Source organism: Rattus norvegicus, chromosome 15 (assembly GCF_036323735.1).
Source record: "Rattus norvegicus strain BN/NHsdMcwi chromosome 15, GRCr8, whole genome shotgun sequence".
NCBI classification, from domain to species: Eukaryota; Metazoa; Chordata; class Mammalia; order Rodentia; family Muridae; genus Rattus; species Rattus norvegicus.
Window position 1 is genome coordinate 34,826,302 of NC_086033.1, and position 27,696 is coordinate 34,853,997.

A 27,696-nucleotide genomic window follows, 5' to 3' on the forward strand; every position below is an offset into this window, starting at 1 on the left:
CTCTTCTGGTGTGTCTGAAGACAGCTACAGTGTACTTATATATAATAAATGAATAAATCTTAAAAAAAAAAAAAAAGAAGACAGCCTTGGTTTCATGAAGCCCTATATCAAAGAAAGAAATACTGTCTATTAAAAAATAATAAATACCCAACCGCCTGGTCAGGTGCGCACTCCTGAGGCTGCAGAGCGGAAGAGACCACCAACACTGCTCACCCCTGCCCACATCCCTGGCCCAAGAGGAAACTGTATAAGGCCTCTGGGCTCCCGTGGGGGAGGGCCCAGGAGCGGCAGGACCCCTGCCAGAGACACCGCCGGACCCTGAAGGAAACAAACCGGATAAGCAGTTCTCTGCACCCAAATCCCGTGGGAGGGAGAGCTAAACCTTCAGAGAGGCAGACAAGCCTGGGAAACCAGAAGAGACTGCTCCCTGCACACACATCTCGGACGCCAGAGGAAAACACCAAAGGCCATCTGGAACCCTGGTGCACTGAAGCTCCCGGAAGAGGCGGCACAGGTATTCCTGGTTGCTGCCGCCGCAGAGAGCCCGTGGGCAGCACCCCACGAGCGAACTTGAGCCTCGGGACCACAGGTAAGACCAACTTTTCTGCTGCAAGAAAGCTGCCTGGTGAACTCAAGACACAGGCCCACAGGAACAGCTGAAGACCTGTAGAGAGGAAAAACTACACGCCCGAAAGCAGAACACTCTGTTCCCATAACTGGCTGAAAGAAAACAGGAAAACAGGTCTACAGCACTCCTGACACACAGGCTTATAGGACAGTCTAGCCACTGTCAGAAATAGCAGAACAAAGTAACACTAGAGATAATCTGATGGCGAGAGGCAAGCGCAGGAACCCAAGCAACAGAAACCAAGACTACTTGGCATCATCGGAGCCCAATTCTCCCACCAAAACAAACATGGAATATCCAAACACACCAGAAAAGCAAGATCTAGTTTCAAAATCATATTTGATCATGATGCTGGAGGACTTCAAGAAAGATGTGAAGAACTCCCTTAGGGAAACACAGGAAAACATTAATAAACAAGTAGAAGCCTACAAAGAGGAATCGCAAAAATCCCTGAAAGAATTCCAGGAAAACACAATCAAACAGTTGAAGGAATTAAAAATGGAAATAGAAGCAATCAAGAAAGAAGACATGGAAACAACCCTGGATATAGAAAACCAAAAGAAGAGACAAGGAGCTGTAGATACAAGCTTCAACAACAGAATACAAGAGATGGAAGAGAGAATCTCAGGAGCAGAAGATTCCATAGAAATCATTGACTCAACTGTCAAAGATAATGTAAAGCGGAAAAAGCTACTGGTCCAAAACATACAGGAAATCCAGGACTCAATGAGAAGATCAAACCTAAGGATAATAGGTATAGAAGAGAGTGAAGACTCCCAGCTCAAAGGACCAGTAAATATCTTCAACAAAATCATAGAAGAAAACTTCCCTAATCTAAAAAAAGAGATACCCATAGGCATACAAGAAGCCTACAGAACTCCAAATAGATTGGACCAGAAAAGAAACACCTCCCGTCACATAATAGTCAAAACACCAAACACACAAAATAAAGAAAGAATATTAAAAGCAGTAAGGGAAAAAGGTCAAGTAACATATAAAGGCAGACCTATCAGAATCACACCAGACTTCTCGCCAGAAACTATGAAGGCCAGAAGATCCTGGACTGATGTCATACAGACCCTAAGAGAACACAAATGCCAGCCCAGGTTACTGTATCCTGCAAAACTCTCAATTAACATAGATGGAGAAACCAAGATATTCCATGACAAAACCAAATTTACACAATATCTTTCTACAAATCCAGCACTACAAAGGATAATAAATGGTAAAGCCCAATATAAGGAGGCAAGCTATAACCTAGAAGAAGCAAGAAACTAATCGTCTTGGCAACAAAACAAAGAGAATGAAAGCACACAAACATAACCTCACATCCAAATATGAATATAACGGGAAGCAATAATCACTATTCCTTAATATCTCTCAACATCAATGGCCTCAACTCCCCAATAAAAAGACATAGATTAACAAACTGGATACACAACGAGGACCCTGCATTCTGCTGCCTACAGGAAACACACCTCAGAGACAAAGACAGACATTACCTCAGAGTGAAAGGCTGGAAAACAATTTTCCAAGCAAATGGTCAGAAGAAGCAAGCTGGAGTAGCCATTCTAATATCAAATAAAATCAATTTTCAATTAAAAGTCATCAAAAAAGATAAGGAAGGACACTTCATATTCATCAAAGGAAAAATCCACCAAGATGAACTCTCAATCCTAAATATCTATGCCCCAAATACAAGGGCACCTACATACATAAAAGAAACCTTACTAAAGCTCAAAACACACATTGCACCTCACACAATGATAGTAGGAGATTTCAACACCCCACTCTCATCAATGGACAGATCATGGAAACAGAAATTGAACAGAGATGTAGACAGACTAAGAGAAGTCATGAGCCAAATGGACTTAACGGATATTTATAGAACATTCTATCCTAAAGCAAAAGGATATACCTTCTTCTCAGCTCCTCATGGTACTTTCTCCAAAATTGACCATATAATTGGTCAAAAAACGGGCCTCAACAGGTACAGAAAGATAGAAATAATCCCATGCGTGCTATCAGACCACCACGGCCTAAAACTGGTCTTCAATAACAATCAAGGAAGAATGCCCACATATACTTGGAAATTGAACAATGCTCTACTCAATGATAACCTGGTCAAGGAAGAAATAAAGAAAGAAATTAAAAACTTTTTAGAATTTAATGAAAATGAAGGTACAACATACCCAAACCTATGGGACACAATGAAAGCTGTGCTAAGAGGAAAACTCATAGCGCTGAGTGCCTGCAGAAAGAAACAGGAAAGAGCATATGTCAGCAGCTTCACAGCACACCTAAAAGCCCTAGAACAAAAAGAAGCAAATACACCCAGGAGGAGTAGAAGGCAGGAAATAATCAAACTCAGAGCTGAAATCAACCAATTAGAAACAAAAAGGACCATAGAAAGAATCAACAGAACCAAAAGTTGGTTCTTTGAGAAAATCAACAAGATAGATAAACCCTTAGCCAGTCTAACGAGAGGACACAGAGAGTGCGTCCAAATTAACAAAATCAGAAATGAAAAGGGAGACATAACAACAGATTCAGAGGAAATTCAAAAAATCATCAGATCTTACTATAAAAACCTATATTCAACAAAACTTGAAAATCTTCAGGAAATGGATAATTTCCTAGACAGATACCAGGTACCGAAGTTAAATCAGGAACAGATAAACCAGTTAAACAACCCCATAACTCCTAAGGAAATAGAAGCAGTCATTAAAGGTCTCCCAACCAAAAAGAGCCCAGGTCCAGACGGGTTTAGTGCAGAATTCTACCAAACCTTCATAGAAGACCTCATACCAATATTATCCAAACTATTCCACAAAATTGAAACAGATGGATCACTACCGAATACCTTCTACGAAGCCACAATTACTCTTATACCTAAACCACACAAAGACACAACAAAGAAAGAGAACTTCAGACCAATTTCCCTTATGAATATCGATGCAAAAATACTCAACAAAATTCTGGCAAACCGAATCCAAGAGCACATCAAAACAATCATCCACCATGACCAAGTAGGCTTCATCCCAGGCATGCAGGGATGGTTTAATATACGGAAAACCATCAACGTGATCCATTATATAAACAAACTGAAAGAACAAAACCACATGATCATTTCATTAGACGCTGAGAAAGCATTTGACAAAATTCAACACCCCTTCATGATAAAAGTCCTGGAGAGAATAGGAATTCAAGGCCCATACCTGAACATAGTAAAAGCCATATACAGCAAACCAGTTGCTAACATTAAACTAAATGGAGAGAAACTCAAAGCAATCCCACCAAAATCAGGGACTAGACAAGGCTGCCCACTCTCTCCCTACTTATTCAATATAGTTCTTGAAGTTCTAGCCAGAGCAATCAGACAACAAAAGGAGGTCAAGGTGATACAGATCGGAAAAGAAGAAGTCAAAATATCACTGTTTGCAGATGATATGATAGTGTATTTAAGTGATCCCAAAAGTTCCACCAGAGAACTACTAAAGCTGATAAACAACTTCAGCAAAGTGGCTGGGTATAAAATTAACTCAAATAAATCAGTTGCCTTCCTCTACACAAAAGAGAAACTAGCCGAGAAAGAAATTAGGGAAACGACACCCTTCATAATAGACCCAAATAATATAAAGTACCTCGGTGTGACTTTAACCAAGCAAGTAAAAGATCTGTACAATAAGAACTACAAGACACTGAAGAAGGAAATTGAAGAAGACCTCAGAAGATGGAAAGATCTCCCATGCTCATGGATTGGCAGGATTAATATAGTAAAAATGGCCATTTTACCAAAAGCAATCTACAGATTCAATGCAATCCCCATCAAAATACCAATCCAATTCTTCAAAGAGTTAGACAGAACAATTTGCAAATTCATCTGGAATAACAAAAAACCCAGGATAGCTAAAGCTATCCTCAACAATAAAAGGACTTCAGGGGGAATCACTATCCCTGAACTCAAGCAGTATTACAGAGCAATAGTGATAAAAACTGCATGGTATTGGTACAGAAACAGACAGATAGACCAATGGAATAGAATTGAAGACCCAGAAATGAACCCACACACCTATGGTCACTTGATTTTTGACAAAGGAGCCAAAACCATCCAATGGAAAAAAGATAGCATTTTCAGCAAATGGTGCTGGTTCAACTGGAGGTCAACATGTAGAAGAATGCAGATCGATCCATGCTTTATCACCCTGTACAAAGCTTAAGTCCAAGTGGATCAAGGACCTCCACATCAAACCAGACACACTCAAACTAATAGAAGAAAAACTAGGAAAGCATCTGGAACACATGGGCACTGGAAAAAATTTCCTAAACAAAACACCAATGGCTTACGCTCTAAGATCAAGAATCGACAAATGGGATCTCATAAAACTACAAAGCTTCTGTAAGGCAAAGGACACGGTAGTTAGGACAAAACGGCAACCAACAGATTGGGAAAAGATCTTTACCAATCCTACAACAGATAGAGGCCTTATATCCAAAATATACAAAGAACTCAAGAAGTTAGACCGCAGGGAAACAAATAACCCTATTAAAAAATGGGGTTCAGAGCTAAACAAAGAATTCACAGCTGAGGAATGCCGAATGGCTGAGAAACACCTAAAGAAATGTTCAACATCTTTAGTCATAAGGGAAATGCAAATCAAAACAACCCTGAGATTTCACCTCACACCAGTGAGAATGGCTAAGATCAAAAACTCAGGGGACAACAGATGCTGGCGAGGATGTGGAGGAAGAGGAACACTCCTCCATTGTTGGTGGGATTGCAAACTGGTACAACCATTCTGGAAATCAGTCTGGAGAATCCTCAGAAAATTGGACATTGAACTGCCTGAGGATCCAGCTATACCTCTCTTGGGCATATACCCAAAAGATGCCCCAACATATAAAAAAGACACGTGCTCCACTATGTTCATTGCAGCCTTATTTATAATAGCCAGAAGCTGGAAAGAACCCAGATGCCCTTCAACAGAGAAATGGATACAGAAAATGTGGTACATCTACACAATGGAATATTACTCAGCTATCAAAAACAACGACTTTATGAAATTCGTAGGCAAATGGTTGGAACTGGAAAACATCATCCTGAGTGAGCTAACCCAATCACAGAAAGACATACATGGTATGCACTCATTGATAAGTGGCTATTAGCCCAAATGCTTGAATTACCCTAGATGCCTAGAGCAAATGAAACTCAAGACGGATGATCAAAATGTGAATGCTTCACTCCTTCTTTAAAAGGGGAACAAGAATACCCTTGGCAGGGAAGAGAGAGGCAAAGATTAAAACAGAGACTGAAGGAACACCCATTCAGAGTCTGCCCCACATGTGGCCCATACATATATAGCCACCCAATTAGACAAGATGGATGAAGCAAAGAAGTGCAGACCGACAGGAGCCGGATGTAGATCGCTCCTAAGAGACACAGCCAGAATACAGCAAATACAGAGGCGAATGCCAGCAGCAAACCACTGAACTGAGAATAGGACCCCTGTTGAAGGAATCAGAGAAAGAACTGGAAGAGCTTGAAGGTGCTCGAGACTCCATATGTACAACAATGCCAAGCAACCAGAGCTTCCAGGGACTAAGCCCCTACCCAAAGACTATACATGGACTGACCCTGGACTCTGACCTCATAGGTAGCAATGCATATCCTAGTAAGAGCACCAGGGGAAGGGGAAGCCCTGGGTCCTGCTAAGACTGAACCCCCAGTGAACTAGACTGGTGGGGGGAGGGCGGCAATGGGGGGAGGGTTGGGAGGGGAACACCCATAAGGAAGGGGAGTGGGGAGGGGAATGTTTGCCCGGATACGGGAAAGGGAATAACACTTGAAATGTATATAAGAAATACTCACGTTAATAAAAAAAATATATATATAGAAATAAAAAAAAGAAATCTCAAAAAAAATAATAAATAATAAATAATAAAACCAAAACCTGGCAGGAAAGAAGGAAAGCTAAGAAAAAGATAAACTTGAAGACATGGCGCTGGACAGTGAGATGTGGGACAGCCACAGGTGTGGTATTTATCTCAGCGACAAACTCACAGCTTTGAAAGACCTTCCTACCATCTTGGCTGATTCCAGGCTCCTTAACTCATACTGTGTGTGCTTAATGCCACTGATGGGCTAAAGGGAAAGATGAGAGAAAGAGTGGAAGGAAGGTGATAGGAGAGGGGTATTTACAGGGGTATGTGGCAGAGAGGGATGAGGACCAGGAAGCCCGGAGGAGAAAGGATGCCTGAGTATACCAGCTGCCTAGAGTCTCTTGTGTGGCTGTCACAAGAGGCTAAAAACTTTATAAAGTTTATTTGGTTCACATCTGGTGGCTTGAAGGTAAAGTCCCATGGCACTGGCATCGATTGTAGGTCCACAGTGGGGCCAAGCTGCCAGCACTTGAACCTTGAGGGACCCTCAAGTCATTCCTAGCCCTAGTGCCCAGGTATGGGAGTGGGGGCCTCTCTTGGGTGATTTTTTTCTCATGCTTTGTTTCTGGGTCTATTCTGTTCTGTTTGTTTGGTTAGTTGGTTGGTTGGTTGGTTGGTTTGTTGGTTGGCTGGTTGGTTGGTTGGCTGGTTGGTTGGTTGGTTGGTTGGTTGGTTGGTTGGATGGTTGGTTGATTGGTTGGTTGGTTGGGTTGGTTGGATGGATGGATGGTTGGTTGGTTGGTTGGTTGGTTGGTTGGTTGGTTGGTTGGTTGGTTGGCTGGTTGGTTGGTTGGTTGTTTGGTTAGATGGTTGGATGGTTGGATGGTTGGTTGGTTGGCTGGTTGGTTGGTTGATTGGTTGGTTGGTTGGATGGTTGGTTGGTTGGATGGTTGGTTGGTTGGTTGGTTGGTTGGTTGGTTGGTTGGTTGGTTGGGTTGGTTGGTTGGTTGGTTGGTTGGTTGGTTGGTTGGTTGGATGGTTGGTTGGATGGTTGGTTGGTTGATTGGTTGGCTGGTTGGTTGGCTAATTGGTTGATTGGTCGGTCAGTCAGCTGCTTGCTTGCTTGGGAGATTGGAAATGGAACTCAGGGTCTCAGATACACGAGGCAAGTGCTCCACTATTGACCTACACCTGACCAGCTCCCATGTCTGTTTTACACAAAGCGCTCATGAGGACGTTTCTTGGCTGTAATTCTTGGTCACTTTGTGTTTCAGTTGCTTTTGGAGGAGGTCATAAGTTCAGGTACCCTGAGCCAGGAGGTGACTGATTTTCTGGAGGTGATCTGGACAGAAGCTCTGGGCCACCTGGAGCACACGCTCCTCAAGCCAGTGAACAGCATGAGCCTGAATGACGTAAGTCGTGTGTCACTGAAGCACCTCAACAAACCCACTTCCTGGTGGACAGGGGTAGCACGAGTGCTAACATTCACTCACGTGCTGCCTGGTCTGCTCTGAAGTCCTCTCCTCACTGTTCTTCCCTCTGTCCCTAAGGAACAGATGGCCCTGTTGGTTCACAGTGGTGGCCAACATAGGCCTCAGCATTGGTGCCAAGGAACAGAGGGGTAGTGGCACTTAGATACCCAACTCCTGGCCTGCATCACAGCATCTCTTTCAGCTTTCACCTTCTTGCTGTCTTCGGGAAGGCAGGGCTGCTTCTAGAACACGAGGACATGACTGAGTGGTTATATGAAGACAATGCAGGGAGTGTTCCCCTATGGAGTGAAGCTAATTGTGTCAGGGAGAAACAGACTTCCTATGATTAGGTCCACAATGCACTCGCATGTTTAGGTACATGGCCCTGGTTTGATGCTGACATCGCTCTACGTCTCCCTGTAAAAAGTACGTCTCCTACAGTTCCATGCACATGGCTGTCTGCTGTGTGTTCCTGTGCACACATTTATAGAAATACGATGCTGCATTTTTCCTCAGTAGTGTAGGCCCTGACAAACTGCTGGTGACCCAATGAATAACCCTGTGTTTAAACAAATGGAAGAAACCCATGGTAAACTCAGTGAGCTTCTTAAGAAATAACCTTCTAATGTCCCCTCCACTTCCCTGAAGCACCTCCCCAGAGAGTCAGCCTTCAAGCATGACCTTAGAAACACAGTCAAGACCCAAACTAACAGGATTGAAGTGGCAAAAGAGTTAATAAAAGATGTCCTATTTCTTTTAAAGCCTGAACTGTAGCAGCAGCAGTCTGTAGAAAACTCATGGTCCCGATGTCCCTGGCAGCTGTTTTGGATGTTTTTATGGCTGTCTCTTCAGTTTTGTGACTATCGAGATTTAGGTTTTAAGAAGTACATTTGCTTTTGTGTCTGCAGGTGAGTAAAGCGGAAGGGATTCTCCTTCTGGTAAAGACAGCACTGAAGAATGGAGACTCTCTGGAGCAACTGCGGAAGACAATGGCCGAGTTCTACCGGTTGCTGCCTCACAGACATCCAGCTTCAGAGGAAGTTAACCTGAGGCTGTTAGCTCAGAAAGAGGACCTTTGTCAGGTATGGTCCTGGAGAAAGAATTCTCTTTACAATGTGTGGCTGGCTGGGTCATCCCTTTAAAATATGGTGAGTTAGGGCCGGACAGATGGCCCAGTGGTTAAGAGCACTGGCTGCTCTTGCAGAGGACCTGAGTTAGTTTCCAGTGCCCACAGGTGTCTGTAACTCCAGTCCCACGGAACCCAGTGTCCTCCTCTGGTATCTGTGGGCACCGGCATGCATGTGGTGTATAACGCATGCATGTGTGCAAATACTCACACAGATAAAACAAAGTAAGTCTTTAAAATAAAATAAAGCTGGGCATGGTGGCTCGCACCTTTAATCCCAGCACTTGGGGGACAGAAACAGACAGATCCCTATGAATTTGAGGCCAGCCTAGTTTATGTAGTGAGTTCATAGATAGCCAGAGCTATGTAGAAAATCCCTGTCTCAAAAAACAAATGAAAATGTGATAATAATACTAGTAACAATAATATAAAAATAAGATATATATGGTGAATAAGCCCAGGATGGTTATGTGCACCTATAGTCCCAGCACTCAGGGAGGCAGAGGCAGAAGGACCAGGAGTTCAAGGGCAGTCTCAACTACACAGCAAGTGTTAATCTAGGCATGACTACATGAGGCCCTGCCTCAAAAACAAAAACAAAACAAAAGGACAGGCTGTAGAGACGGCTTGGCGATTAAGAGCACTTGTTGCTGACCAGGTTCAGCTCCTAGCGCCCACATGGTGGCTCACAGCCACCTATAACTCTAGTGCTAGAGATCCCATGTCCTCTTCTGACCTCTACCAGCACCAGACATGTACACAGTTCATATACATACATGCAGGCAAAACATTCATACATATAAATTAAAATATGATTAAGTCTTTTTAAAAAGTGTGTGCCGGGCAAGTGCATCTCAGCACTCGGGATGCAGAGGCAGGTGGCTCTCCTTGAGTTCCAGGCCAGCCTGGTCTACATAGTGAGTTCTAGGATGGCCAGGGCTGTATAGGGAAACCATGTCTCAAAAAAAGAAAAAATAAACAAAAGCGCTGGGGTCCAAGACTGAATAAGAAGGAGAAAGTGGGATGGGCATCAGGATCTCTCTGTTTCCTGACAGCAGAGACAGTGTGACCACAGGTCTCACAATCCTGCTGCCCTGCCGCCAAACTTTCCTTCCTTCCTTCCTCCCTCCCTCCTTCCCTTCCTTCCTTCCTTCCTTCCTCCCTTCCTTCCTCCCTTCCTTCCTCCCTTCCTTCCTTAAGTTGCCTTTGTCCGGTATTTTGACACACTAATGAGAAATTTAAATTGCTAGACTAATGTACACTTTTATTGTGCTCTCAGGGAGCGAGTCTATCTATCTATCTATCTATCTATCTATCTATCTATCTATCTATCTATCTACCTATCTACCTATCTACCTATCTTTTTTATCTATATTGGGAATTTCGCTATGCATCCTAGGCTAGCTATGAACTCCTAGGCTTGAGTAACCCTGCCTCAGTCTCCCAAGTAGCCAAGAAAACTGTTTTGTACCAACCCTTCTGATCTTTAAACCTTTATTTTTACTTTTGAGACATAGTCTTACACTGCAACTTGGGCTAGCCTGGAACTAACTATATAACCTAAGCTAACCTTGAACTTATTGCAGTCTCCCTGCCTCCTCTCCCCAAAAGCTAAGGGTAAAGGTGTGAGCCACCATGCCCAGCATTGTGACCAACATTTTTCCAGTTTATTATACTACCAACCTCAAATATTAATAAAAAACTTTGTTGGAAAAAACCCTAATTTTTATCTTTTTGGAAACTATTAATTTAGTATGCATACTAACTTGGATATGTGGTGTCTCTAACATCTCTGCATCATTTCTATCCACAGCTGGTAAGAGACATGGTGAATGTTTGTGAAACTAATTTATCCAAACCCAACCCACCATCTCTTGCCAAATACCGAGCTTTGAGATGCAAAATCGAGCATGTTGAAGAGAACACTGAAGAATTTTCCAGGGTTAGGAAAGAAGTGTTGCAGAGCAGTCGAAGGTAAGCGTGAAGCGAGTCTCTTTAACAGTGCAGTGCCTGAGAGATCCTGTCAGCAAGTCAATCTCGACATTTAGAGAATGAAATCTTCTACATCCCAACAATGCATCTGCGGACCATGACGAAGAGTTACTGTCTGTGTTTGCATTGTCTTGAGGGACTGAGGAGATGACCCAGTGGGTCAAGAAACTTGCTGCTAAGGCCAACAACCTGAGTTTGATCCCCGGAATCCACGAGGTTGTTCTCTAGCCTTCACAGGAGTGCCATGACACCTGTGGGGACACACACACACACACACACACACACACACACACACACAGAGAGAGAGAGAGAGAGAGAGAGAAACAGATGCAATTTTAAAAGGAAAGTGAGTCTTACCTGGGGGGAGGAGTATCCTATGCTAATAAGTATATCCCATTCTCCCACTCAGCTTTCTGGGTGACCTGATCTTTTGGTGCTATTATGATGATGATTGTGCATATATGGTGCGTGCACGTGAGTGTCGGTGCACATATACCATAGCATACATGTAGCGGTCAGAGGACAACTTTTTGGAGTTGGCCTTCTTCTTCACTGTAGGCTCCTGTTTACCTAAAGAGCACTTTACCAACTGGACCTTCTCGCTAGCCTGTGACCTAATCTTGTTGAAGATTAAGTTTAAACTTCCAGAGGCTATAAATGTAGCTCGGCAAAGGTGGCCCAGCTTCTTTAGCATGTGTAGGCCTTGGGTTCCATCGAAACATCACAGCAGCACATACACAGCGCAAGAGCATTACAGAAGAAAGGTTATTCTATTTAAGATTTAAACACACAGTAACATAGGTGTGTGCCCTTCTGACATGTCCATTCAAGGTATGAAAAATGCGCTGAAGAACTTGGGAAACGTGTGATGCTGGTTCAGAGTTTTTATTATTGTTGCATTTTATTATATTATTTATTTATTGCATTTATTATATTATTATTGTGCTGTGGTCTGTGTGTGGAGGCCATAGGACTACGTTGGGAGTCAGCTCTCTCCTTCTACCACATAGGCCTCAGAAATGGAACTCAAATTGTCACGTCTGGTGCCTGCCAGCCCTGTGCTGGTCATGTTTGAATAGGACTTGACATAGTATGTCACATGGGAGTGTGTGTAGGGGGCTGTCTTGATTATTAACTGAGCTAGGGAGGCTGGGCAGCACCGTTCCCTGCTTTGGGGTCCTGAATAGTGTAAGAGAGAGAAAAATGTAGCTGAGAGAGAGAGTAAACCAGTAAGGATCTGTGCTCTTATTCTCTCTCCTTGTTCTCGTTTGTGAGTGTGGGGTGACTCCCACTCTGAGTTCAGCCTGTACTTCTCATCAGTACTAGACCACAGTCCGGAACTGCAAACCAAAAAAACCCTCCCCTCCCCTCCCCTCCCCTCTCCTCCACTCCCCTCCCCTTCACTCCCCTCCCCTCCCCTTCTCTCTCCTCCCCTTCACTCCCCTCCCCTCCACTCCCCTCCCCTTCTCTCTCCTCCCCTTCTCTCTCCTCCCCTTCACTCCCCTCCCCTTCACTCCCCTCCCCTTTACTCCCCTCCCCTTCACTCCCCTCCCCTGAGTTGCTTTTGGTCAGGGCACTTCACAATAGCAACAGAGATGACACCAGGACAGAAACCATTAAATAAGAGTTGCGTTTGTTCCCCAGCCTGTGATTAGTGATTCCTCCACATTACTTTTTTTTTTTTTTTTTTTTGGCTAAGACTGTCTGGTTTGGTTTAGTTTGAGACAGGGTCTCATTCTTCAGCCCATGACAGCCTTGATCTTACTTGGAGAGATCCTCCTGCCTCAGCCTCCAGAGGGCATGAACACCATGTCCAGCTAAGACAAATGTATGTTGTGAAAGATTAGAAACCATGTAAAACTACAAAGGAAGAAATATCTACCAACCTCACTGTCACTGCCCATGGGTAACGCAGCCCCTTAGTATCTTAGGGTGGAGCATATTTCACTGTGAATTATCCTTTCATTGTTCACCGTGTATGTGCTGGTAAATCAGCTCTCTGGATTAAATGCCCTGATTGTTAATGACCTATTTTACAGGTGAGTGGGTTGAGATAGGGTCTTCCTATGTAGTCTAGGCTAACCTGGAACTTACTATGTAAACCATGCTAGCCTTGAACTTGTGCAGTCTTCCTGCCTGTTTCCCAGCTGCTAGGACAGCAGGTGTACACCGCCATGCACAGCCTTGATTGATATTAATCTTTTCTGTATACCAATGACCAATGTGAAGTTACAGCAGCATGCTTCTGACCATGGTGTCCCTCAGCAGTGTCCCAGTGTCCCAGGCCTCCCCGTCTTGGCCAGTCATTCACAGCCGTCATGAATTCTTCCTCCCACCACATCCTGCCCCTTCAGTCCTCAGCCTCTCTCCACTTGTGCTGCCATCATCTTCGGTGAGGATGACACCATCCCATCCAGGCTCTGCCTCATCCTCCCCAATGCGTTTTCCTCTCCTACTCACCCTGTCCACTTGAGTCCTTATAACAGCCGTTAGGTCGTATCGCGTGCACTGCCTCAGACTAATATTGCAGTAAATGTCTCCTCAGAAGAGTGGCCTTTCCACCATGCTTTTTTCAGGACCTAGTTGGTTTCCTTAGTAGCACATAAATAACTTGTTAATTCTTTCATTAGAATCTAAACTCCATGAAACCAGAGATCCTGTTGTCTTATTTCTAATTCCTGCGCACAGTATGATTGTGAATGCTAACTGAATGCATTTCTAACCCATGGTCATAGGGATCCCGCTGTAGCTTGACACAACTCATGGATGGCGTGATTATACCACAGTTCGTATTATATATATGAACTGCTTGGTTTCCATCAACTAGACACAAATTACAGTTGTCTGGAAAGAAAGAACCTTAGCTGAGGGGCTGCCTCTATAAGACTGACCTGTAGGCAAGTCTCTGGGACATTTTCTTGACTAATGATTTGTATGAATGGCCCAGCCCACTGGAACTGTGGAAGCCCTGGACATATGATCCTAGCTTGAAGAAGAAAACAGGCCATGGGGAGCAGCATTTTTCTGTGGTCTCTGCTTCCATTTCTGCCTCCAGGTTTCAAACCTGCTTGAATTTGGCTTCCCTCCATCACCACCAACTATAACCTATAATCCAAAAAGCAAAACAACAACAATAACAGAACCTTTCCTTTCTTTTGGTCATGGCAGCAACAGAAAGAAAAACGTGTGTGTGTCTGTCTGTCTGTCTGTGTGTGTGTGTGTCTGTGTCTGTGTCTGTGTGTGTATGTATGTATATGTATGTGACTATGTATGTGTGTATGTATGTGTGTAAGTGTGTATGTGTGTATGTGTGTATGTGTATATGTATGTGTGTGTATGTATGTGTGTATTTGTGTGTGAATATGTATGTGTGTATATGTATGTTTGTAAGTGTGTATGTGTGTATGTATGTGTGTATGCATATATGTATATGTGTGTGTATGTATGTGTGTATGTGTATATGCGTGTATGTGTGTATGTGTGTATATATGTGTGTATGTGTGTATGTGTGTATGCGTGTATGTGTGTATGTGTGTATATATGTGTATATGTGTGTATGTGTGTGAATATGTATGTGTGTATATGTATGTGTGTACGTGTGTATGTATGTGTGTAAGTGTGTATTCATATATGTATATGTGTAACTGTGTATGTATGTGTGTATGTGTATATGTGTGTATGTGTGTATGTGTGTATATATGTGTATATGTGTGTATGTGTGTATATGTGTGTATATATGTGTATATGTGTGTATGTGTGTGTATATGTGTGTATGTATGTGTGTATATGTGTGTATGTGTGTGTATGTGTGTGTATGTGTGTATGTGTATGTGTATGCATGTGTGTGTGTATATGTGTGTATGCATGTATGGGTGTATGTGGGTGTGGGTGTGCATGCATTTGCCACTGTGTGCATGTAAAGATCAGAGAATGGTTTGTGGTGGCTCGTTCTCCCTTTCCACCATGTGTCCCCAAGACTTAGTAGCAGGCTCGGCAGCAAGCACCTGTACTGAGTCACAGACTTCTGAGTTTTCTGAGATTCTTACCTATGAATGACTTTTGGTTTTCGTCTATTTTCCAGTGAAGGCCCCATCGATGTCTTGCAGATATTTAAAGTTGGCCGAGTGAATGAAGCTATGGAGTTTGTGAGTAACCTGGGCAACGTGCAAGCCCTGTTCCATGGATCTCCTGTGCGGAACATTCTCGGAATCTTGTCCCGGTAAGATGCACATAGTCTTTACATTTTAGTTTTTGGACTCGTGAATGTGAGATGTTCCCCTTCTTGTGTAGCTTTTGTCTTTGATCCTAAACAATATCACAGTAAATGAACAAAGCACGTGGGCTTAAGTTAAAAGCAGCAAACCTTGTCATGGAGAAAATTATGTCATTTAAAATTATGCATTTGTGGTTATATATTATATATTTGTGGTCTTTTTTAAGTATTCTATGTAGGTTTGAATTGCTCCTTGAGATTTGGGCGTGGTGATGCCTTTAATCCCAGCAGGCTGAGGCAGGAGAATTGCATCTGGTTCAAGCCCAGCCTTGGTACAGAATGAATTCAAGGCCAGCAAGGGCTTATATAGCAAAACCATGGCTCAGAAAAACCAAGCTGCAAATGAACACACACACACACACACACACACACACACACACTAAAACCCAAACAATCAATTTCTCCTTCATGATCCTTTATATGAAAAGGAGCTGGTCTACAGTGCACAGTGTCCAGGGAATGTGAGTTATTTGTCCAAAGCACAACCCTACTTTTCTGATTGCTTTGAATAATCACATACTATTGGAGCAGAAGCTGAAGTTACTGGGGCAAGGGGAATTATGAGTATATTTCAGTCCTTTAATTAAGCAACTAGGAAAATTAAGAGATGCCTAGGTGTGGTGATTATTCTGGAGGATAAGGCAGAGGCAGGGGGATCTCTGTGAGTTCAAAGCCAGCTTGGTCTACCAACCCAGGGTACATAGTGGGACTCTGTCTCAGAGAGAGAGAGAGAGACAGAGACAGAGACAGAGACAGAGACACAGAGACAGAGACACAGAGAGAGAGGGAGACAGAGAGAGACAGAGAGACAGTGAGAAACAGCGAGAGACAGACAAAGACAGAGACAGACAGACAGAGAGACAGACAAAGACAGAGAGACAGGGAGAGGAAGTAAAGAAGAGGAGGAGGAGGAAGAGGAGGAAGAGGAAAAAGAAGCTGAAATTTAAGGGTTAGGGATGTGACTTAGTGAGGGAGAGTGTTTGCCTAGCAGGAGTGAGGTCCTGGGTTCAATCCCAAGGACTGAAAAACAAACAAACAAAGTAATTGTATAGAAATAACCTTTCTATATAGGCCCAAATCCCAAAAGCCATCTTATAAAATCAATCTGATGTAAAATTTAACAATTGATGTTTCTGTAATCACGAACAGAAGCTGGCTTTTACCTGTCAGTGTAGAGAACACCATGGTGTCATGCTGAGAGAATCCCTGGGATTCTCTGGGAGTGCAGCAGGAGCCTGAATGAGAGCCTAAGCAGTGAGAGAATCAGTCATCACTGGGCAGACTCACTCTGTGTCCTTGCCTAGAGGCAGGAAAATGGCAAGATATTGTGGTCTAGACAGTGGTGGGGAAACAACCATAGCTGGTAACATGTTAATAGCACATGCTGCTTGGGAGATTCTAGTGAGGCTTAGTATCTAAGCAGTTGCTTCCAGAACTTTCTCAGATGCTCAAACCTCTAACATTCAAGGGTCTTTTATGAAAGAATTTACATAGAGTGGAGCTGGCTTTTCCCATAGACTTTAAGTTATATCTATGTGATTTAACAGTGTCTAACACAGTATGAATGTTATGGCAACTGCTGACAGGAAGTGTTGTGTAGAAATTAATGACAAGGATTGGAGAGGGGACTCAGTGGTTAAGAGAACTGACTGCTCTTCCAGAGCTCAATCCCCAGCAACCACTTGGTGGCTCAGGACTATCTATAATGGGATCTGATGCCCTCTTCTGTCATGCATATAAACAGGAAGTTGGAGTGCTCATATGCATAATTAAATGTATCTAAAACTAAAACAATGACAAGAAGTACATATTTAATAGAGATGGATTTTTTCTGCATATTTTGAATCCATGGCTGGCTGACTATAGGTATGGAGGGCCAGTTGAACTCTGACCTAAAGTTTGTAAAGACAGCAAACTTCCTGTTGGTCACTGAATCTAAGGGCTTCGTGGCAGAGTCCTTTCCTTTCATGATCCTACCCTTTTCTTCCAGAGGGCTGCTCTTACCTAAGGTAGCGGAAGACCGCGGTGTGCAAAGAACAGACGTTGGAAATCTGGGGAGCGGGATCTACTTCAGCAACTCACTCAGGTTAGTGACTTCTGCCTGAGCCCCATCACAGAGGGATCCTCACAAACCTCCCTCTCTTTCTTTACTGAGGAAGTCTCTCGCCCACTGAAGCATCTCGGAAAGCAGCCATTGCCACAGCATACTGCAAAAACATGGGTTCTGTAGTGAACATTTGGGAAAATTATGTTTGAAGTCTTAGTGTTTTTCTTTTGCTCAGAGCCTTTAAATGTCTATTACTTTGATCTATTTATCTAGTGTGTGAACGTGTGTGCGCATGTGGGGTGGAGGTGGGGGAGACGTGTGCATGCCCCAGTGCATTCGTGGAAATCAGATGACAACTCGACGGAGTCGGGTTTTTCCTTCTACCAAGTAGAGCCCAGGGATCAAACTCAGGTCCTCAGGCTTGGTAGCGGACACCTTAACTGACTGGGCCAGCCCGTCTCAGCCCGTCTCAGCCTCTACATACGTTTTCTAGCTGCATCTTCTCCAGTGCCCCTCATCTCCTCTACTCTCAGAAGCCACCCCACAGGCAATTCTCATTAGCACAGATGGGGACCTTGAGGGCACCAGGGGGCGCTAGCCTCAGAACGGTCGACTAACACGGGTCACATGGGGAGCAGACCTTTGCTGTTTTGTTCTTTCTCCAGGACAGTGGTATTAGTTGTTTTCCTGATGGAAGGTGGAGTTTTGTTTTGGGTTTGTGGTTCCAAGGAATGGAGGCCCGACTTCCGACTTCCGGAGCCTGAAGCTAAGGGCTCACTCTTTCAACTACAAACACAGAATAGGTCACACTAAAAAAGGCCTGAGGTTTGAAACTTCAAAACCAAACCCCAGCACACACCTCCTCCAACTCCACTCCCTCCTGAGCCTCGATAATCAGTGCTGCCAACTGGGGACCAAGTGTTCAAAGCCCAAAACTGTGGGGGAACTTCTCATAGGGGTTCATGGCGACTGAAGCATCTATGGGCCTGTGCTAGGTCTTCTTCTATGATGCGGTTGTCTAGCTTGGGGTGTTTGTGGGACTCCTAACAGTGGGAGCTGGGACTCTCTGACTCTTTTGCTTGCTTCTCGGGCCCCTTTCCTCCCACTGGGTTGCCTCATCCAGCCTTGGTATGAGGGAACACGCCAAGTCTTGTTACTTGCTATGTCATGTTCTGTTGATATTCCCGGAAGGCTGCTCCCCCCACCCCCGCCTTTGCCCCGCCCGCTCCCCCTCCCCCCCTCCGTCCTTTTAGAGTGATCTGGGGAAGAAGAAAGGTTGGGGGCAGAGACTAGGAGGAGAGGAGGAAAGGAAAACTGGGGTTGGGATATAATGTAGGAGAGAAAAAACTGCCTGCAGCTTTGATTTTCCCCAGTCTTGCACACTTCTGATCTGCTTTTTAAAATGGGAGTGTAAAATAGAAGAGTTATTTTTATGTGGAAAAATGTTTTCCTTCTTATTCATTGCTCTGGCATTCCTTGCAGTACAATATAGATATTTTTAGTGGCTGACAGAGAACAGAGCACTTCGATCGTTATCTGCCATAAAGAAAAGCACTATACTCAGTTACCTAATTGTTTTTATTCTTTTTGAGAGGGGGTCTCACTATCTAACCCAGGCTAGCTGGAAACTCATGTATACTAGGCTAGCTTGGAACGTGAAGTGATCCTCCTGCCTCAGCCTTCAACAGACTAGAGTTACAGGTGTGTGCTACACTGGGTTTTTTAAATGAAAAAGTACATAGTGAACAACACAGCCTCCTCCTTTTTCTCTTCCCCCATTCATCTCCCTCCTTCTCATCCTCTCTTCTTCAACAGGGATTTAGTGTGTAGCAGAGGCTGGCCTTGAACTCATGAGCCTTCTGCTCACTTTCCCAAGTGTTGGGTTATAAGTGCACACCTACCCAACTTCTCACCATGAAGTTCTAACTTGTATGTTTGGAGTTATTGCTACAGTGGTAAACTTGGAATGATCGCTCTAGAAAGTCTTTCAACAATGCAGTCTGAGCATCCCTTGTCTGAAGGACTAGAAGTTGGTTTTTTGGGTTGTTTTTTTTTTTTTAAGATTTGGGATTATATGTGTGTACACAAAGAAATATCTTTCGGAACACACGAATCCAAATATGGAATTCATTTATGTTCATCTACACTTGATAAACGTAGCCTGGTGGTGATTTTACACAATATGTTTAGTGTGTGTACCTCAGACTCCTACCATCTCAAGATTAGGGGTAGAACTTTCCATCTGCGCTGTCCCATCAATCAGTGATCAGCGTTTTCAGTTCGGGCCGTTTCAGATTTTGATTCACAGTTGTGGGTTAGAGGTGCCCAAGCCATGTTTCTTATTTGTACAGTGAAGTAAGGCTGGCCTCGTGTTCATGACTTGTGTTTATTTCCTTTTTCATGCAGTACGAGCATTAAGTACGCACATGCAGGAGAGACAGATGGCTCCAGGCTCCTGGTCATCTGTGACGTTGCCCTGGGAAAGTGTATGGACTTATTCAAGAAGGACTTTTCTTTAACTGAGGCGCCACCAGGCTATGACAGTGTGCATGGAGTTTCGAAAACAGCCTCTGTACCCACAGACTTTCAGGTATTTTGGGAGGGGAGACACACAGACCCAGGGTTACAGGTCAGTGGTCAAGCCCTCACCTAGCACTTTAAAAAGAATCAAACAGTAAAAAAAAAACAAGAAAAAAGCCAAAACAGGCAAAATAGGTGCAACTGTGCAAAGACCAGCCTCAGAGGCTGGCTTCCGCGTTCATGAAATGTTTTCATTTAAGGCATGCCGCCATCTTTGCTAAATTGAGAGCAAATAGAAGAGTGTGCTTTTCGGGGAGATTTTGGATGTACTTCTCTTCACACATTATCTCCTGTCAATTCCTGTTTGCTTTAGGACGATGAATTTGTTGTATATAAAACCAATCAAGTTAAAATGAAATACATTGTTAAATTTTGCATTCCTGGAGATCAAATAAAGGAATTCCATCCTCATGAAAACACTGAATTAGAGGAGCACAGAGCTGAGCTCTCAAATGTTCCAGAGGTTGAAGGTAAGACAGCTTCTTTTCTTTTTTTCTCCTTTTGGTTTCTTGAAACAAGGTTTCTGTGTAGCCCCTGCTGTTCCTGAAACTGACTATGTAGACCTTGAACTCAGAGATCTGCCTGACTCTGCCTCCCAAATCCTGGGATTAAAGGTTTGCACCACTGACTAGCAGGATTGTCTTATGGGATAACATAACCCTGAAATATATTCTTTTTCAAAAGCATTTGCATCCATGTTTGGCAGCAGCATCTATAACCTCCTATTTCATTTTCCTTTTGTCCTGAACATATAAAAAACAAGATGCTTAAGAAAGATAAGCGATCTCCACATCCTGTGCTTTGTCACCAGCATGCCTAAGGTTACTTTAGAGTGGCTTAATAATACAATTCATTTTGGGAGTCTTTATTTTTTTGTTGCTATAGCAAAATACTGAGGATGTTATAAAGAAAAATATAATATTTACGTGTGTGTGTGTGTGTGTGTGTGTGTGTGTGTGTGTGTGTGTGTAGATCAGAAAACAATTTGTAAGAGTTTTCTCTTTTTACCTGTGGACCCTGGGGATTTGAACTCTGGCCTTTAAAACTTAGGAGGCCAACACAGGAAGATCTTGAGTTCTAGACTATCTCAAAACAAACCAAAACAGAAACTGTCTGATTGACAGTTTCAGAGGTTCAGAGGCCTGATACTGCCTTCAGTTTGCCTCTGATGTGGACCTCAATGTAGATAGCATCACAACAGAACCATGGGCGAGAAGGAGAGGTCACAGCATGAGACAGTCAGCCAGAGTACAAGCAAGGGTCCTGTCTTCTGAGAGGGTCTACCAAGCAGCTGACTGAAACAGATACAGAGACCCACAGCCAAACGTTGGATGGAGTTTGGGGGCTCTTATGGATTGAGGGCCCTGCAGGGGGTAGGAACTCCACTGAAAGACAGAGTCAACTAACCTGGACCCTTGGGGTTCTCAGAGACTGAACCACAGACAAAGAGACCCAGGCTGGAGCGAGTGTCTTCCACCCCCACACATATGTAGCAGATATGCAGGGTGGTCTTCATGTGGGTCCCGTGTCCGAACAACTGGAGTGGGGACTGTCCCTAAAGCTGTTCCCGTCTGTAGAATATTTCCCCTACGTGGGCTGCCTTGTCTGGCCTCAGGGGGAGATATTGCGCCTAGCCCTACAGAGACTTGATCTCCTAGAGTGGGGGGAATAACCAGGGGGTCCTCTACCCTCTCAGAGGAGAAAGTGAGAGAGGGCATGGAGAGAGTCACTGTGTGTCTGAGGACTGGGAGAAGGGGCAGTGGTTGGGATGTAAAGTGAATAAATTAATCAATGGGAAGTTTCCATCCACTCCAGCATCACCATCCTGGTGACTAAGCTTCCAACACATGAACCTTTGGGAGATGGACTATCTCCCAGCCATGGCACCCATGGAACTAGGTCAGAGCTCAGTAGTACTATGGAGGCAGGTAGACCAAGCGCAAGACACAGCTATAGTCAGAAAGCTCGTGTGTGACTGTAACCACTGCTCAGCAGGCTTGGACATTGACCCCTCAGATATGAGAGTGTGTCCTTGTTTTTAAGTATTGCTGTAAGCATTGAGTGAGAAAAGAGAAAGGGCCCCACAAAGTGTAATGCACACTAACGTCAAATAGCCAAGCCTCCTGGCAGACCATGGCCCCAGCTCTTATAATATCACCAATGAGACAATAATCACATACTACAGGGAAGCCATGATGGTACAGCTTATAATCCCGGTGCTTGGGAGCCTAGGGAGGACACTTGCCATAAATCTGAGCCTGCGAGGGATACATAGCCAGACCCCCGGCAATATACTTCCCCCCACAACTAATACTTTTATTGATGACCAATTTTGTTTTGGTTCGTTCCCGTTGTGATGCTAGGGACTGATCCAGGTTCTTGCACCTGCTGAAAAGTACCACCACTGAGTCCCCACCACAGTACTCTCATTCCTACTTATGTTTTCCTGTGCGGAGGATTGAGCGGAAAGGCTCACACGTAACACAAGTGCTCTATTGCTGCTCAGTTACATCCTAGCCCTTTAGTGCTCACTGTGTCATCCCACCAGGGTTTGGACTTTCATTTCTCTCCCCTCACACACAAACATCTTAGATAACAGGTCTATACTGTCTTAGTTAGCGTTACTCCTGCTGTGATGAGACACCATGACCAAAGTAACTTGGGGAGGAAAGCGTTTATGTCACTCGCAGTCCATCATCAGAAGCAGTGAGGGCAGGAGCTCTCAGAGTGCAGGAGCCTGGAGGCAGAAGCTGATGTGGAGGGGAGCTGCTTTCTGACCTGCTCCTCATGGCTTGTTCAGCCTGCTTTGTTATAGAACCCAGGACCACCAGCCCAGGGGTGGTACAAACTACAACACTGGGTACTCCCCTGTCACTCACCAATTAAGAAAATGCCCCTGGAGGTTAGAGAACAGCTTCGGGAAGTCAGTTCCCTCCCCCTACTGTGTGGGTTCTGGGACTGAGCTCGGACCCTCAGCCTTGGCAGGGAACCCTCACTTGCTGAGCCATCTCACAGGTCGGTCATGAGTGCTGGATGCACAAGTGTTCCACAAAATCAACCTGCCCTTCTCAGAATTTCTATCCACTACTACCAAGGTGCTAAGGAGAAATCTTGAGTTTGTTCCTCGCCAAGCAGAGCTCCTACTATGGCTTCCCCTGTGCTGTGTCATGGTGAGATCTCAGTAGCAGGTTCCTGTAGTGTGTTTTCATACCCACTGGCTTTGATCAAATCCCCTCCTCCCTTTCTCCATCCCTCTCACCGCCCCCCAAGTCCTCCTTTTCTCTCTATCCTCGTAGCACTCACATCTAACACCGTCTCTACCACTCTCCCTTGAAGTCCATGTTCCCTCTGGAGAACTCTTTTCTTGTTTCCCAGGTTCTGTATTCACTCACCCACATAAACACACTTAGAAAAATTAGAAAACAAGGGCTGATTAGTGACTCAACTGTGAAGTGCTTGTTGGACAAGTTCTATCCCAGAACCCATGCAAAGATTGAAGAAGAGAACTGACCTTATACAGTTGTCCTGTCCTCTAACCTCCACACACGCACAAACATACACACACATACATGCACATACACTCACAAACATACACACACATACATGCACATACACACATCAATAATAAAACAATTTTTATAAAAGCTAGGATTGGCACATGAGAGAGAACATGGGGCATTTGTCTTTCCAGGCCTGTGTTACCTCACTTAATCGTTTCCAGTTCCACCCATTCTCCTTCAGAATTCCATTGTGCGTGAGCGCCAGATTTTCATTATTCCTTCATCTGCTGGTGGACATGTAGGATGACCCCATTTCCTTGCTATCGTGAATAAGCAGTAATAAGTGGGGATGATCTCTGTGGTAGACTATAGAGTCCTTTGGGTTTATGCCCAGAAGTGATTCAGTGCCTAAGGTGGTTCTAATTTTAGTTATTAAAAAAATTTCCACATTGATTTCCATAATGGCTGCCCCAGTTTATACTCCCAGCAATAGTAAACAGAGATTCTTCTTGCCAGCATTGTGTCATTTGGCTCCTTAGTGTAGCCCCTGTGACAGGGATGAAATGGAGTCTCATAATGGTTTTAACTTGTGTTTCCCTGATGTCTAAGGATGTTGAGCTCTTTAAAATGTACTTGTTGGCCATTTGTATTTCTTCTATTGAGATCATCCAGGTCCTTAGCCCACTACTGTTTTGTTTTTTAGACAAGATCTTACTGTGGACCCATGCCTGGGCTGGAACTCACTGTGTAGACTAGGCTAGCCTCGAACCACAGAGATCCACTGGACTCTGCCTCCTGAGTGCTGGGATTAAAGACGTGTGCCAGCATGCTTTATGTTTGCTTGGGTTGGGTTGGGTTTTGCTTCTTAGCCTACTTTTTTGATTGGATTCTTTGTTATCTTGTTCAGTGTTTTACTTGTTTATATATTCTAAATATTAGTAATCTGTTAAGTGTGTAACTGACCTAAAAGCTCTTTATCAAGTAATCGTTTCCTCAGTGGACAGCACTTTTAATTCCATTTGTTCATAATTGGCCTTTTCTTAGTGACTAGAGTCCTCCTCAGAAAGTCCACACCTGTGGCTGTATCTTGAAGTGTGAAGTCTGTCCTTTTCCCTCTAGAAGCACCATTTTCCCATTTTATATTAAAGTCTTTGATCCATTTCAGGTTGTTTTTGGCAGGGTAAGAGGTAGGGATCAAACTTCATCTTCTATCTGTAGATACCTAGTTTTCCCAGCACCATTTGTTTTTTTGTTGTTGTTGTTGATGTTGTTTCTTTTCTTTTTTTCGGAGCTGGGGACCGAACCCCGGGCCTTGTGCTTGCTAAGCAAGCGCTCTACCACTGAGCTAAATCCCCAACCCCCCAGCACCATTTGTTAAAAGGGCTCTTTTCTCCCCAAAGGTTATGTTTGACATCCTTGTCCAAATTGGTGGCCATAACTGTGTGGGTTTGTGTCTCGGTCTGGTCTTCCACTGGTCTATGTGTCTGTTTTGTGCCAAAACTCGCTGTTTCTATAACTACCCCTTTGTCATATAACTTTAAATCCTGCATGGCGATACCCCAGCACCACATGGCTGTAGCTATCAGAGATCTTTGTACTCCAAACAAATTTTAACACTGTTTCAGTTTTGTTTTTGTTTTTATTTTTGTTTTTTGTTTTCTGTGGAGAATGGCATCGGTGCTTTGGTAGCGCTTGTATCTAGATGGCTTTTTTTTTTTCTTTTCTTTTTTTCGGAGCTGGGGACCAAACCCAGGACCTTGTGCTTGCTAGGCAAGCGCTCTACCACTGAGCTAAATCCCCAACCCCCCCAGATGGCTTTTGATAAAGTCGCCATTTTCACAATATTCATTCTTCTAAGCCACAAGCATGGAAACTCCATCTTCTATCTTTTTCCTCTATTTCTTTCTTGGGTGTTTTAAACATATATTTATCTTTATTAATTTATGTATATACATGTGTACATGTGTATGTATGTATATGTATCTGTGTGTGTGTGTGTGTGTGTGTGTGTGTGTGTTTGTATTACATGTGTGCAGTGTGCTCAGAGGCCAGCAGAGGACATAGGTCCCCTGGGGCTGCAGGTAAAAGCAGTTGTTCTGAGTCCCCGCGTGAGTGCTGAGAATCTTCAGAGGAGCAGGAAGCATTCTCCATGTGCTGTATCAGTTCTTCTGGTGAAGAGTTGGGGATTTTGTGTCTAGAATCACAGCATCTGCAAATAAGGACACTCTGACTGCTTTCCCACTTGGATCCCTTGGTTGCTTCTCTCTTCCTGTTGCTCTACGTGGGACTTTCAGCGCTATGTTCTTGACTTCTGTGGCGGTGCTTTGAGCGTCTGCCTATTCAATACAGTGTCAGCTATAGTTTTGCTGTTTATAGCCTTTATTATGTTGTGATTTGCTCTCTTCTGACTTTCCTCAGAGCTTTTATCATGGAAGGAGGTTTGGTTTTGTTAAATGCCCGTTTCTGCGTCCGTCCAGATGACCATGTGATTTCTATCCTCGAGGCCATCCATGCGATTTTGTTTGTTAATTTACCTATGTTGAATCCTTTTGTGACTCTATCCATTAGGGAAATGGATTTACAATTTTCTTTGTTGTTGATGTATGGTTTTGGCATCAGGATAATACAGTCCATAAGAATAACTTGGCAGCATTTTCCCTTTCCTGTTTCATAGATCGTTTGAGAGACTTTGAAGACTTTTTTTCTTTGAAGGTCTGGTAAATTCAGAGTAAATACAACTAGGTCTGAGCTTTTCTTAGTTATGAGATTTTTTTTAAATTACTTGAGCATTCTTTACTTCTTTTTAGAGCTCTGCTTAAATTATTTGTCTAATCTTGGTTAAATTTGGAAAATCGGGGGCTAGAGAGATGGTTCAGGGTTAAGAGCACTGGCTATTAGTCCGGAGGTCCCAGGTTCTATTCTGAGCACCCACATGGCAGCTCACAATCACCTGTACCTCTAGAGGATTCAAGGCCTCCACCCTCCAGGAGCACATGTGGACAGGCACAGACACACATAGACAAAATACCCATGCACATAAGATAAAATCCTCTTAAAATTTTGGTATAGATTATATACATCTAGAAATTCACCCATATCTTTTAGTTTTTTTCAAACTTAGTGGTATGCATTTTTAAGATATATCCTAGTGGCTCTGAATTCCATTAGTGGCTGTTATAATGGCTCTCTTTCATCACTAACTTTATTATTTTGAGTTTTTCTATCTTTTTTCCGGTTAGTTTGTCTATCTTAACAAATATAGGAAAAACGAAAGGATTCCTTGTTTCCTACCTTATCACGGTGGGAGAGAACGGAAAGTCAGAGGGCTGGATAGATGGCTGAGTGTTTCCGAAAGCTATCTATCCCTCCAGAGGATCTGGATTCAATTCCCAGCATCTACGTGTGAGCATCCCAGCTCGCAGCTATCTGTAACTGTAGTTTCAGGGGATCCTACACCCTCTGCTGGCTTTTGTGGGTTTCAGGCACATGCTTGGTGCATAGACATGAATACAGGCAGAAAATGCATATAAAGTAATTTTTTAAATAATTTAAAAATGGAAGCAACACAAAGAATCAATGAAACAAAGAGTTTGGGTTTTTTGTTTTTGTTTTTGTTTTTGTTTTTTAAAGAAATAAAATTCAGGTCCTATTTTGATTTCAAACACAAATAAATAATAAAGAAATAAAACTGTTAAAGGTTATTGTGTGTGCACACGTGTGTAGATCAGAAGACAGTGCCTTCTTTTCTTCCCATATGGAAAGCTTTATAGGCTTGAGAGCAAACGCCTTTGTTCACTAAGCTATCTCAGCAGCCCGATAAAATAATAATCTTTGATGAAATAGAAAAATAGGAATGATTTTGACAGTGCTTTCCTCCGTGGGTTTACTTTTCATAACTGGGTATTAAAAATCACAGTGGCCCTAAGGGTGGTTCGGTTGGTAGAGTTGAGTGGGGCCCAGTCAGTACAGTGTTCGCTTCGTGTGCATGAAGCCCTGGGTTCGACCCTCCACTGCCACAACGAAAGCAAAAAGACAAGACAAAAGCCAAGTTATAAAGCAACAGCTAGACGTGGTGGCACACGCCCCTGAGCCCCGCACTTGCACTGCTGAGACGGAAGTTTTCCATTTGAGAGTGGACAAGGCTGGCTGCACAGAGGGAGCTTATCTTAAACAAAGAGTCATCGAAATCTGTGAGTGT

General features: G+C 43.7%; 1 protein-coding gene across 1 annotated transcript in view; it reads left to right on the top strand.

Moving 5' to 3' along the window:
• Nucleotides 1–27,696, top strand: part of Parp4 (poly (ADP-ribose) polymerase family, member 4) — a 102,290-nt gene that overhangs the window by 20,099 nt on the left and 54,495 nt on the right. The window contains exons 8-14 of the mRNA NM_001427093.1: nt 7,783–7,920; nt 8,889–9,062; nt 10,920–11,080; nt 15,180–15,317; nt 17,362–17,457; nt 19,825–20,008; nt 20,312–20,468. Of these exons, the coding sequence (NP_001414022.1) occupies nt 7,783–7,920; nt 8,889–9,062; nt 10,920–11,080; nt 15,180–15,317; nt 17,362–17,457; nt 19,825–20,008; nt 20,312–20,468 (1,048 nt within the window). The remainder of the gene's footprint in view (nt 1–7,782; nt 7,921–8,888; nt 9,063–10,919; nt 11,081–15,179; nt 15,318–17,361; nt 17,458–19,824; nt 20,009–20,311; nt 20,469–27,696) is intronic.